This window comes from Lissotriton helveticus, chromosome 7, assembly GCF_964261635.1.
Source record: "Lissotriton helveticus chromosome 7, aLisHel1.1, whole genome shotgun sequence".
Classification (NCBI taxonomy): Eukaryota; Metazoa; Chordata; class Amphibia; order Caudata; family Salamandridae; genus Lissotriton; species Lissotriton helveticus.
Genome location: NC_136068.1, coordinates 143,767,908 through 143,782,082, shown reverse-complemented (window position 1 = coordinate 143,782,082; position 14,175 = coordinate 143,767,908). Strand labels below are relative to the sequence as shown.

General features: G+C 47.2%; 1 protein-coding gene across 9 annotated transcripts in view; it reads right to left on the bottom strand.

Moving 5' to 3' along the window:
* MAPRE1 (microtubule associated protein RP/EB family member 1) overlaps nucleotides 1-13,570 on the bottom strand; it is a 121,127-nt gene extending 107,557 nt beyond the window's left edge. For 3 of the 9 annotated variants that reach the window (XM_078651807.1, XM_078651803.1, XM_078651808.1), the window contains exons 1-2: nucleotides 13,438-13,570; nucleotides 11,487-11,610 (exon numbers count right to left, since the gene is read on the bottom strand). In XM_078651807.1, coding sequence (XP_078507933.1) covers nucleotides 11,487-11,607 — 121 coding nt within the window. In that variant the 5' untranslated portion in view covers nucleotides 11,608-11,610; nucleotides 13,438-13,570. Of the gene's footprint in view, nucleotides 1-11,486; nucleotides 11,611-12,716; nucleotides 13,000-13,311 lie in introns of those variants that run through there. The other 6 variants (XM_078651810.1, XM_078651809.1, XM_078651804.1 and 3 more) reach the window with 6 other exon arrangements.
* Nucleotides 13,571-14,175: the final 605 nt, after the last annotated feature.

Genomic DNA, 14,175 nt, shown 5'->3' with positions numbered 1-14,175 from the left:
CATGAGCGCGGGTGAAAAGCGTCAGAAGTGAGTCACGAGGTGGCACGCCTGAGTCATACTGGCACTGCCTATCTGGCGGGATAACGACTGATCACAGGCACACTATCCAGAGGGGCATAATTATAAAACATCCTAGGCCACAAGGCTACCTCACTAAGTTGAAGACATGCCTGAATGCCATTAACAGTGGACCAAAAGGGACCGCTGCGTAGGTGACACGAACTATGTCCGGAAGTGCATGACTGGCACAACGAGCGTGGCTGCAAGGAGATACTTGGGTCAAACGGTGCCATACAAGGATGCAGTATAGCCTGCGAAAGGGCAGCTGGGGCTCACATATGGAATAACACCATCATAGGAGAAGACGTGTGTGCCGATAGCCATAGTATTGAAGTGCCGTACAATCCCGGCATAGGAGGGTGCGCGGCACGGATAAAGGTGGGAGGCAGAACATTGATAGAGTAAGACTTCCGAAAGGACTGGTGACGAAGAGGAGACATCTTCGTAATCTGTACGCCTGCTAGCACGCAAAGACAAAGATGGGGAAGACAGATGCTAGACAGCCTAGCCTAACTTTTGATAAGAAGGGCGCCAAAGGACCGGACGCGGAAAATGGGCCACAAAATCAATCGAAGGAGCCCGCAACGTCACAGCCGCCGCCTGAAGATATCCGCTAAACGTTTAAAGATCTGAAGTACAGTATCCAGGGTATAGATGCCAAGATGGACTCCCTTGCAGACAGAATGGACAGGATAACTCAGAGGATGGATAAGCAAGAAGGCTGTGTGTGTGTCCTTGAAACCAGAATTACTGAAACTGAAGGACAAACAGAGATGTGCAAGAAGTTAAAGAATATGGACGGGATCCTCTACGCCATACAGCAAAAGAACGAGGATTTGGAGGCGAGATCGCGTCGCAACATACGCGTTACCGGAATTGCGTTACCGGAATTGCGGAGACCACACACATCCCGAATATGGAAAAGTACATTGAAAAAATGCTGTCAGACCCATTTGGTCAAGACCCGTCTGCCATGTTCCTGGTTGAGGGCGCATCGCACGTTAGGGCCGTGATCAGGGGGCGCCTGCGCGTCCTGTACTTGCGCGCATTCTAAACTACAAAGACCGGGATACCATATTGCGCCTGATGAGGGAAAGGGGAGACATTCAATACGATGGGAACCACGTAGCATTGTATCCGGACTTTACCCTCCTAGTCCAATCGGCACGGAGGGAATTTATTCCTGCCAAGAAAATCTTTCAACAGATTGGCACCAAGTACTCCTTGATCTACTCGGCCAAGTTGAGAGTGCAGGGGCCTGGGAAACCCACCTTCTTTACAGATGCAAAAGCGGCATTCAACTACGCAAAACAGCTGGCCAAAGATCACAAACGGCACGAGTCGACTGGAGACCGGAACGCTGAAACCAACCTAAGTGACAATGACTGATCTAAGGGACCTGGATGGCTGGGTGGTCAGATAAGTATTATATTGGACATAGTGTCCTGTTTCTGCCTGTGATTGGAGGGAGGTTTTGTTTGCTATTGCTGCTGCCTGTGAGACTTGTTAAACTATAGGTCATTTATTATAATAGACGGATAAATACTGTTACATATAAAATGGAGCTTATGAGGGGATATTGGACGAATGAGTTTTACTCCCGGCAACAAGTGCAGGGATGTATAGCCGGTTAACCCATGCACCCCTCTGGGATGTTTCCCATGCATCCGCTACTGTGGACCGTTTGTTTATTGTTAGGGGAGATGTGGGAGGGTAAAACACAACCTGATTGGGGAGTTTGTGTGGGAGGTCGGGTGGGCAGGGTATTTTTTTTCTAATTCATGTTTGTTCTGCCGCATACTGTATCGAAATGTCTGCATATATTGAAATTGAGCATTTCTGGTAAGACTGCACATACCCGGGAGCCGGACAGATGGTGCCAGAAACATTGCAACACAGCCTGGCGCTATGGGAACTAGTACACAACGTGCTCGCATAACTACGCTCAAATGTATGTCTTGGAATGTAAGGGGGCTAAACGATCGTAGAAAGGTGAGATTGGTTCAGTCTTATCTCCTGCGTCGTGGGGTGGATATCTGCCTGCTCCAAGAAACACACTTACTCACAGCGGCAGCAGGTACACTTAAGAATGCCAGGTGGGGCGAGGTAGCGGTGTCGGGCTACTCAACAAATTCTAGAGGTGTGGCCATAGTTATACGCAGGGGGCTTCAGTGGAAGACGCATAAGACTACTGTAGACCACGAGGGTAGATTTGTTATTCTACAGGGCACACTATACGATACCCCTACACTGTTAGTAAACGTATATGGGTCTAACACTGACAAACCGGAGTTCTTCCAGGGTATCTGCCAGAGGCTGCAGTCACAAGGGCCGATGGCGGTCCTTTGGGGAGGAGATTTCGAAGTAATATTATCCCCCATGCTAGATCTGATGGGTATATCCCAGGACCATCATCCCAAAGCAGCGCAGACACTATCAGACATTATACAAGATCTTCAGCTGGTAGACTCATGGAGGACGTTTCACCCCGCAGCAAGGGATGGCACATGCATCACACACCACAGAAGTTTGTGGTCTAAACTACTGGTTGGTGTCGAAAGATATTCATACTTGGGTTTCTGATGTAGCACATTACCCACGCACCTTCTCAGATCATGCACCTACAGTACTGACACTGCGAATTTCGGAGCCATATAGACAGCCATTTGCATGGAGGTTTCCATCGGGTGCACTGCTGGATCAGATATTCCTAGAGGGTTTGAGAGAAAAGATAGACTACTTTACACTAAATGAAGGCTCAGTGGACTCAGCTGGGACGCTCTGGGAAACTTTTAAAGCGGTTATAAGAGGCAATTGCATTGCGCTGAAAACAGGGGTGTTGAAGGATATCCGACACATTAGAACGGCTAGAGAAAGATTGGGGACTTGGAAAGAGACTTTCAGACTAACCCATCCCCTGCCACTACCGCCAGGATTAGATCGAAACGAACGGAATTTCAAGATGAGGCAGAGAGGGAAACTAGTTATTTGCATAAATATGCGCAGGCTAGACGCTATGGGGAGGGCGATAGGGCAGGTAAGACATTGGTGGGCCTGTTGAGAAATCCGAGATGTGCTGAATACATTACGGACTGAGGGCAGCTGACGGGGAGGTGGCTAGGATGCCAAAAGATATCCCATCTACAATGTCCCGACACTATCAGCGCTTATACTCATCCAGTGTGTCCACCGGAGGCTGACATAATGAACTATTTGGACACGATAGCGCTTGCCTGGTTCAATGATGGGGGCCGGGAATATATGACTATGCCGATCATGGTTGAAGACATACGACAAGTCATCAGCGGTATGCAGTCTGATAAAGCCCCAGGGGCGGGTGGCCTAACGGCGGTCTTTTATAAAGAATACGCAGACTTATTGGCCCCTCGTCTGTTGCAGGTGTACCTGGAAGCTTTGGACAGGCGTACTAGCCCCTTCACCCTGAGAGAAGCTACGATTATAGCCCTGCTAAAACCATACAAGGATCCTACTTCCCCAGACTCCTACAGACCGCTATCATTAATAAATCTTGATGCCAAGATAAATGCAAAGCTCCTGGCAAATAGGTTGCAGCCAATGCTCCCGCAGATCGCGCTTCCGGACCAGTCCGGATTTATACCAGGGAGGTCGACGTCACACAATCTTGCAAAGCTCCTGGCAAATAGGTTGCAGCCAATGCTCCCGCAGATCGCGCTTCCGGACCAGTCCGGATTTATACCAGGGAGGTCGACGTCACACAATCTATTTGGGGTCTTGCACTACTTGGCTCCTCAAGTACAGGCAGTGGCGGCGTTATTAGACGCTACCAAAGCCTGTGATTCACTAGAATGGAAATTTCTATTCGTATTGTTGGCTCGTATGGGCCTCAGCCCTGCTTTTATCCATCAAATCTAAATTTAACCCGATGTCGAGGGTGCGAGTAAATGGACAAGTGTCGGAGCCCTTTGAGATTACCCGCGGGACGAGACAGGGCTGTCCCCTGTCGCCGTTGCTCTTTGCCATTGCAACCGAGCCCTTGGCGGCGAGGCTTCGCCAGCACCACACACACAGGAGCATAGGCTTCACCTCTAGAGGTATATTAATTTCAATGTACGCAGATTACATGACTATTTATATGACCGATGCCAAAGATAACTTTAATGATCTAATGAGAGAAGTAATCTGATACGGAGCACTGTGAGACAGACTACCCCATTCAATGGGTGGAGTCGGAGACACGTTATCTGGGCATAATTATAAGCAGATCTACGGAGGACTTGTGGCTGTCCAACTACGGGAGGGTTATGGACTGGGTCGACACTAAAGTGCAGAGATGGAAACAGCTCCCCCTTTCAATATTGGGACGCATAGCAATCGCGAAATTGGTTCTGCTTCCTAAACTGCTCTATTTGTCAATATACCAATCCCGCTTAATATACAATTTTTCAAACGACTTAGGACGGCCGTTCTTGAGCTGGTGTGGGCGGGTAGACAGCCGCGTGTCTCCTGGAATTGGTTGACGCTACCCTTTGAGCAAGGGGGGTTGGGCGCCCCTGACTGAGCTATATGCGTACAGCGCGCAGGCACAATTTCTGCACTTTTGGCACCACCCAACGCCGTTCCAGCCACACGTAGCGGTGGAGATAGATAGGGCCGCGCCGACTCCCCTGAATGCGGCGGTATACCAAACCTATAAACGACCCCATAGAGAAATCGATACAGTCGAGGCGACGAGATGGGCATGGCGAGGTATAGTAAAACGAGCAGGAGTAAAAGAATTGTACGCGCCATCCATGCCTCTAGGAGGCAACCCATTGCTTACCCCGCTGACAGATAAGACCACTACACTACGGGCGAAATCACACGGGATGGTACAAGGTAGCGATCTATACCCAGGAGCTACATTCCTAACACTGCAACAAATGTGCAAAGACACGACACCTTCCAAGTCAGACACACTACTATTCTATCAGCTTAGGGCGGCCTGTAAAGCACGATACGCTGAATATCCCCAAGAACCACAGACTCTACCTGCTCTGGAGAATGTCCCATCTAATCCCTCTCCCAAGAAACTGATCACACGCATATACAATACTACACAAAAGACAGCCCCCGTAGCGGCATACACCTCCAGAGTAGACTGGGAAAAAGACACCGCAACCCAATCTCGGAACAACAATGGATATACTGTTGTTCGCAGCTGGAGCATTTATCGCCAAACTACAGACTTCGGCTAATACACTTCAAGTATTTACGCAGATACGAAGTGCTGGCGATGTGGACTCCAGGACGCAACATTCATACACTTGGCATGGTCCTGTAGATTAATAGCCCGGTACTGGGTGGAAGTGGTAGAGCACATTGGCGACATTGCTGACACACAGATATCGCTTACGCCACTAGTGGCATTGTTGGGGTATGTGCAAGAGATCCCAAGGGGATCCCGTAAATTGGTTTCAATGCTATTACTATTGGCCAAGCGTCAAGTCGAGATACATTGGAAAAGAATATTACCGCCCACAGTTGCTTGCTGGTTACATACAGTCACTTATTGACTCGGTGCTGGGAACGAACGCCTATTAGATCCAGGCCAGTGGATATTTGGGAGCCGATCATTGTTCTGGTACGTCTTCTTGAAATGTATACCTTGCTGGGTAGCAGGCTGCGGGGAATGTTATGGGATGTATAGCATGACGACTAATGTTGTAGCCACTGGACCCGGGGAGTGCGAAAGTGATGACATTGTAAAGGACAACAGACATTCATCGGTCATTGCAAGATATGTACAGGTAGAATGGATGGCGGGTAGATCGGGCAGATGTAGGAAGACAGGGGTGGAGGGTACGTATATAAGTTTAAGTTACTGGGCAGTAGACCATAGTAGGATGAAACTGGTATACATTGCGATTGCTTCCTTTTAGGTATTTATTGCAGGAAATTTCATAAAGATCTATTATTGAATCGCATTCGCTGCCGGGCCCCTGGGATGTCGACATACAAGCTGTGTAAGTAATATTTTGCTTGTTGAACTGCTCTACTGTCGGTCCCAGGGTTGTAGGCCCATTATAGCTGTGTACTATTGTCCAAATACAATAAAGTCTTCCACACAAACAAAAAAAAACTATAACAATAGATAGCGTGTACCAAGTCGTCAGAACTGCACACACTGCAACATTACTTTGTGCGCTGGACCAGTAATCTCTTCCCCCCTCCTTACATAACCAGTACCACATTTATGCCTGGCACGAGCTAATCGGTGGGAATTACTTCTCTCCTGGGACCTATGCAATAGAGTAAAAGTTTCAAGAGCCATCCCTACATCTTTTGGGCAATTCCTAAATAATAAAAGTCTTTGGTCACACTAAACTTGGACTCTGAGGGCTGGAAGCGGGTATGGGAATGTACAATGGTAATCCTAGTGTTCAACCATATTTAAAACAAAATTCCAGTTTGGGGAAGCCACTGTAGCCACAATACACCCAGAGCCAAAAGCCTGGTTGATTAAAAGTAGGGGTTTCCAGCAGCGAGACACTGGATACTCAATTGTTTAGGCATTCCGTTTTTTCTTCCTTTCAAGTGCGCCCACTATGTTGTATGTAAACCCTAGATAAAGAAGTCTGGTGGGATAAAGCAATCAGATGGTGGATATACAAGAATTTGCATCCAGCTCTCACAGCCTTTTCGGTGTAATCAAGTGTTTGAGGTAAACCATTAGACCTGTCAATCAGGCTTCAACATTCAAGAAGGATATGACACCAATGTCAAAAAGGATGCTTGCGGCCCTCACCCTGCATATTCTGGGAGGCTCAGAGGAAAACTCACTGCCCATTTAGGCCAGCCTATTGTTTAGTTCATGGCAGGGAATTTACACCTATTCAAATGCAAATTAGTGGAAGAGCAAATGTCTCTTTAGCCTCCGAGAACTTTCTAACAGTTACGTTTTCTTAATGCCTTATTAAAAATAAATAAATCTTCATTCAATAGTTCCACTATTTCTTCAAGATATAGTATTTTAATTTGTACTCTACTTTTCTACACAGGACAACTAGGCCTGCCGCGTTGAAAAATAACTTTCGAATTTTGGTCACTGTAAGGACAAGTCATCATTAAATTTCCAGATGTCCTACTTTCAAATAACATGCACCTGTCCTTGTGGGGAGCGAGGCCTACATAGGAGGGGCTTAATATTTAAAAAGAAGGGTTTGATCAGTCAGGAGTTTAACAGTGTAAAACTGTCAGCGTAGCCTGACAGTTGTAGTTTTAATTCCAACTCACAGTTACTGTAGTGAATGACAATAGGTGCTGCAGTCCACTAGTTGCATTTACCCAACAGGTCCTAGGTACACGTTGTACCATATACAAATGCCACCAAGTTTAAATAGGGAGCACAGACATGTATTACTGCTGGCTAGCAGGTTTAAGTGCACAGGGTTCTAACCCCATAAATCTATAGGGTCCAGAAAAAGGTGAACAATATGAAGTGACCAAACAAAAAAGTTGAATTTCACACAAACAAGCCAACAAATGTAGTCAGTAAGAAGGCTATCGGGAGCACAGTGCTGAATTTAAACAAAAATAGGCTCAGCAGGAATAACGTTGGTAATAAAAACCTAACTCAAAGAAACTGAAATAAGAGAATTTATAGGGCAGTATGTAAAAGATAAGAACCCAATGAAGCGCCACTCAGCATGAATAGCCCCACAACAGTGAGAAAAAAAAAAAAGAAAAAAAAAGAGCAAAAGAAAGTGTGATACATACACACACTCAAATACACATGAAATTTAACAAGGCTCATACAAAGCTCAGGTGCATGTTCCTACAGCTCATCCTGCTAGGTAACTCACTCCCAAGCACAGGTGACGTTACTAACTCTAGGACTCAAGCGGATATGATCATAATAAACAAAACAGGATTCCATCATGATCAACCTTAAAACCAAAAGCATTAATAAATCAACAAATCTCCCAAAACACTGCTGTGGGCAAGACTGAAAACAGTCTCAAATTTGATAATTTTTAAAATGTAGACATATTATAGAAAATATATAAAAGATCTAAGATGAAGTAAAAATTGAAGCAGGTCCTGCCAGGCAGAGTTAACCACCAAAATTATTGTAATTTCACAACTGTCATACATTTTCAAGACACACTGGCAACCAACTGTTTCAATGAGGATTTGAAGGCATAAAAGCCCACAACATTTTCTCAACACTGAAATTAATGAATATTATAGGGACGCTAGTGTGTGCATGGACGGAAAGTCTTTGGTACGACAACAACACCACCACCACCCTTCTGGACAACCTGGCCAATCTCAGACTCAAACAACTTGTTGACACCCCCACCCACCTTGCCGGGCACACGCTCGACCCAATCTTCACCTCCAGCAAACACATCTCCTTCGACCACACCACAGCTCTCCATTGGACGGACCACAGCTGCGTTCACTTCAACTACAAAAAGACCACGACCCACGACCACCCACAACCTATTCCCCGAAGAAATTGGAACAAAATCACCACCGCCCAACTCTTCACTTCGCTCCACCAAAACCCCCCTGCCATATCATCGGACCCAAACCAAGCAGCCACCAACCTCACACAATGGATCACCCTCAGCGCCAACGAACTAGCACCCTTGAAACACCATCAAATCAAGCGAAGCACCAAAAAAGCCCCCTGGTTCAACGATGACCTTAAGAAATCCAAGAAATTATGCTGCACCCTCGAGAAAGCCTGGAGGAAAAAACCCAACCACTGACAACCTGGCCACCCTCAAGAACGCCACCCGCAAACACCACCAACTGATCCGATCCACCAAGAAATCAGCATTCAAAGATCGACTAGACAACAACGCCCAAAACAGCAAGGAACTTTTCAACATCGTAAAAGAATTTACCAACCCCACCGCCGGCACCAACGACATCACCCCCTCCCAAGACTTCTGCGACTCTTTATCCTCATTCTTCCACAACAAAATCGCCGACATACATAACAGCTTTGAAAACCATTCCGAAGAGCAGTCCACTCCACCCACCTCCGAACCAAAACAGCACTCTAACAACCTTTGCGCCTGGAACCCAATCACTACCGAGGACACCATCCGCCTGATGAACTCCATCCACTTTGGATCGCCAACCGACCAAACAAAGCAGACTCCATCATCGCACCCCATCTCCGCGATGTCATCAACTGTTCCTTCGACTCCGCTACCTTCCCGGAAAACTGGAAACATGCCGAACTCAGCGCCCTTCTGAAGAAACCCACAGCAGACCCCTCGGAACTAAAGAACTACCGCCCCATCTCGCTTCTCCCATTCCCTGCCAAAGTCATTGAGAAAGCCGTCAATCAGCTCGCCGCCTTCCTTGAATCCAACAAATCCCTCGACCCCTCACAGTCCGGCTTCCGAGCCAAACACAGCACCGAAACCGCCCTCATCGCAGCTACAGACGACATCCGAACGCTACTGGACAACGGTGAAACAGCTGCCCTCATCTTACTTGACCTCTCCGCCGCCTTCAACACAGTCTGTCATAGCACCCTCATACAACGCCTCAGCAGCGTAGGAATACATGGAAAAGCTCTGGACTGGATCATCTTGTTCCTCGCCGGAAGAACACAGAGTCCGCCTCCCCCCGATCAGAGGCCACCGAAGTCATCTGCGGCGTACCACAAGGATCATCACTCAGCCCCACCCTCTTCAACGTTTACATGAGTCCCCTCGCATCCATCGCTCGACAACAAAACCTCAACATCATCTCCTACGCAGACGACACCCAGACAAGTTGACCAGACAAGTCAACGCCGTCTCATCATCATGCTTCAGCATCCTACGCATGCTCAAAAAAAATCTGGATCCCCACCGAAACAAGAAAGACAGTCACCCACGCACTGGTCACAAGCCGACTGGACTACGGAAATACCCTTAACGCTGGAACCACAGCCAAACTACAGAAAAAACTCCAACGCATCCAAAACGCCTCAGCCAGACTCATACTGGACATCCCCCGTCAAGCCCACATTTCCGGTCACCTGAAAGACCTCCACTGGCTCCCCATCAACAAGAGAATAACGTTCCGTCTCCTCACCCATGCACACAAGGCCCTCCACGACCTAGGACCCGAATGCCTCAACACAGGACTGTCCTTCTACACACCCACCCGCCATCTACGATCGTCCAATCAAGCGCTCGCCGCAATTCCGCGCATCCACAGATCCACCATGGGGGGGGGGGAGATCCTTCTCCTACTTAGCAGCAAAGACCTGGAATTCTCTCCCCACCCACCTCCGCCTCACACAGAACCACCTCTCCTTCAGAAAGCAGCTAAAAACCTGGCTATTCGATAAGTAATTCACCCATCCTCCCTCAAGCGCCTTGAGACCCTCTGGGTGAGTAGTGCGCTATACAAATTTCTGAACTTGAACTATTAGAAAAACAGTACAAGAGGGATTCAGGCACACTTGACCCACATGGATCAGCTGGTGGCAGAAAACATTGTAGCCAGTGCATGTGTCCCTTCCCCATCAAAACAGCAAGAACAAAAACAACACCCAGCCTAAGATCCACATGTGACAGACTTGCACTTTAATGTTTGTTTTGCATTTTGACCATCATTGCACCCATCATCAGCCTAATCCCACGAGGGCGATTTGAGCAACATATTTGTAAATGAAGGCTGGAGCAACAAGCAGGTGGAGGAATAACCAAATACTACCAGCACACAAGTCAGTCCAGTGAGTAACTTACTGCCACAATTCCTCCAATCTCATCGGAAGACTGAAAAGGGAAAGCAGACACCAAGTCAGCGGGAAAACGAGTTGTGGTCAAAGTGACATACTGGCACAAAAACAGACCATGAAGGGAATACAAAAAAAGAAAAAAAAATGTTTTCCGATATCCTGTTCTGGTAAATAATGCAGGATAGATCAAAGTTTGTGTGCTTCTTTGTCAACCCATACTAAATGGAGCCCCTGGAGCAGATGTTACTGTAGGCACAGGAAATGGCAACAAGAGTAGATGACAGCTGACTGGGTGAGACAGAATCAGGACGCTAAACTTAAATGCATCTTATTTTGCCGCCCCTCCACCCCAAGAAAAAATACTGAGGGGCCTGGAGCTACCGGACCAGTAAAACATTATCTCGTGCAGCTAGAAGTACTAGCCAGAGTATCTGTCAGGTGCTGCCGTTTCAGTTTATAAGGTCACAGGACTGTCTTAAAGTCAGTGAAATACTGCATATGTGTTTAGGTTTCTAAGGCACTTTTTTTTTCAAGGAACTAGCTTTTCATTATATTTTCCTTGCAAGCAACGCCATCCAGAAGATATAAAGTTTAAAAATAAATTGGTGTAACATTTCAACCTTTGAAAATTAAGCAAGTGCCGACGTACCGATTAACTAAGAAACTCGGTTAATATTGTAACATCTCATCACAATTATTTTCCAATTACCTGAGCAAAGCTGTTCAATTTTCGTTAGGTTCAGCTGCAGAGACTCGTTTATCCATGCAAGCATATCATGTCGACTCAAGTTATCACTGGTCACAGACGTGGAATATACATTGACTGCCATTTTCTGAAGAAAAAGAAAAACATACCTCTCCATTACCAATGTACATGAGCCTCACCAACCACTAATTTCCACATTCTGAATTTGAAATTAATTGGTTTAGCTGTGTCCTTTACAATTGGGGCGATAAGGCCATAGAACTGACCACACAGCATAAACTGGTTTGCCACCGAAATACCCAAAATACAATTCAAACACTATAAAGGGAAAAAATACTGTCACAACCCAAAACAATTGTGCACCCTTATTTGGCACAAGTCCACCATCTCTAAAATAGTATGTCTCACCATTTCATCATACATATCTTTCAACATTAGCTCCACTAATCGATAACTGAGCACCATCACAGCAAAAAAAAACAAAAAAAAAACATTCAGCTGCAAGACATTTCCTTTATCTAGAGTTCTGCACCAAGATGTTCCGAATTAGCCAGTACGGGTTAAAACTAAGAATGTCCTCTTGTGACAACTCGGTATAATAATCCTTTATTGTATTCATCGGCTATGGACTCCTAACGCTTCGCCCACCCCCCTTTTTCGGGCACACTCATGTGGGTTTATATAGCGCTAGGAATCGACTCCCGGAGGAGTATCTCCACGCTTCGACCGCTGGGGAACCCGTCCTGGCTCACCCTGAGAGATGGTCCCTGATGGGTATCTCTAAGGTGCAACCAAGCATCCCCGGCGGTCTGGGGGGGCCGTTGTGAAGATGAGGCAAGCTGATGCCCAGAGTTGCCGAGTGTGGTTTCTGACTAGAGTAGGCACCGAGGCGAGAATTATCGAGTCCGCTGACCCTGGTCCACGACCCTGCCGCGTCGGGTATCGAACCCTGGCCCCGGGCCGTTCTCTGCTTACGGGTCTGCCGCCTCTAACCAGTGAGCCACACTTCTCACAAGTGCCGCCGCCTCCCGTGAAGGTTGTCAATACTCCACTCTTCTGATCATTTCCAATAAATAACCTGACAACTATTACTTTCTCCCCTACATCATGAATGCCGCAGTGTGTCCTACCTAAAAAGGAAGATTCTCTGTTAGCCCAAAACACCTTCGGATTATCCCCCCACCAATCCCATACTAAAAACGAATGTTACCCGCTTCTGCAGTCCAACTTTACCTCAACTGCCACATTTTCTCCTGTTCGAAAAAGCACTTATTCCAATAGCCCCTTCATTCCCTTACTGCAATTAACACTATAACTGCTCAGTCATTTCTCCACCTCCCTGTGTCGATTATGCCACTAAGTAGTCTACTGCCACAAAACAGCCGTCTAGAATCCACATCGTTGCCACCCATAGCCTTCGAGTCGGTTTGCACGAGCTCCACCCGCAGACATTCCTCAATCCCATAACAGCCCCCCCTGATCGTTCTCCATAAAAATCCGCAGCTACTCAAACTATATTCTCAATACCCCAGTGCCAGCCTCATTCTAAGAATTTAAACGACCCGACTACCATTTCACCGAAACAGTCCCATGATCCCGACACGTCCTGATTTTTAACCCCATCCGCCCCGACTCCCCATTTGGCCTAGCCGCTATCAACGTCTTAGTTCCTCCTCTGTACAAAGACTCGGATGATCGGTAGAAAAGTAACTTGCGTGCGGGATACAGAATACCGCGGAGCCAGCCTGCAAACCTCAAATCCCACCCCCACTACCCCATCGGTCCCACATTCTAGGCCTCGGTTCATTTAAGCACATGTCCCGCCTACCGTTTCACCCAGACCGGCCTTCCCGCAAGCGCCTCCACTCACCAGTGTTGCGACAAACAAAACTATCCCTCTGAAACACTAAAACCCTTAGCTACCGCTGCCTTCGCATCAAAGCCCTCCCGTTACCTGTGCTACCCGTCGCCTTCAAACCGGCACCGCCCGTGTTGACGTCATGCGCAAAGTAGCCATCTTCCTTTGCGGCTTTACGTCATCTCATGAATAATTCAAACCGCCATTTTGCGCGCCCTGCAAATAGGCGTGGCAGCTAAAAGGAACGAGGAAGAGTGGAATCCCAAGTAGGTCCCCAGTGCTGTAGATGTAGAAGAAAGACTAAACCGTCAACGGCAAAGTACTTCGGTAAAAGCTAACCCACCTCAGTCAAGTGCTTAAACGGCCTGTAGCAGCCGCCATATGCATGCAGTGCTCCAACAAAAGCATACCAATTTTTTTTTTATAGTTAAACAGCTTGCAGTTGTTAATTGTGACTCAGTTGGAGGACCGGAGGCTCGGATTAGATTGAGCATTCTGTACGTTTAACTCACATCAGCCATTAATCATAACGATGACCTTTTTTATTTAATGCAGATTTATATAGCCCAAACTCGACCCGAAGGTATTGGAGCACTTTACATGAGCATCAGTTACGTTACACAAGGACACATTCAGGCTCTGGCAGATTAAGTGATTTGCCCAGAATCGCAGGATGTGGACAAGACCCCAAGGCTAGAACCTTGGTCTCCAGCACCAAAGTCAGCAGTCTAGCTCATGGACCACATCCTCTCCCCAACTGTAGGGTAATTGCCAGTTTACCGGAGAAAAATACTGACCTCCTTCAGGCCTGCCAAGTATCACGCAACGGACGTG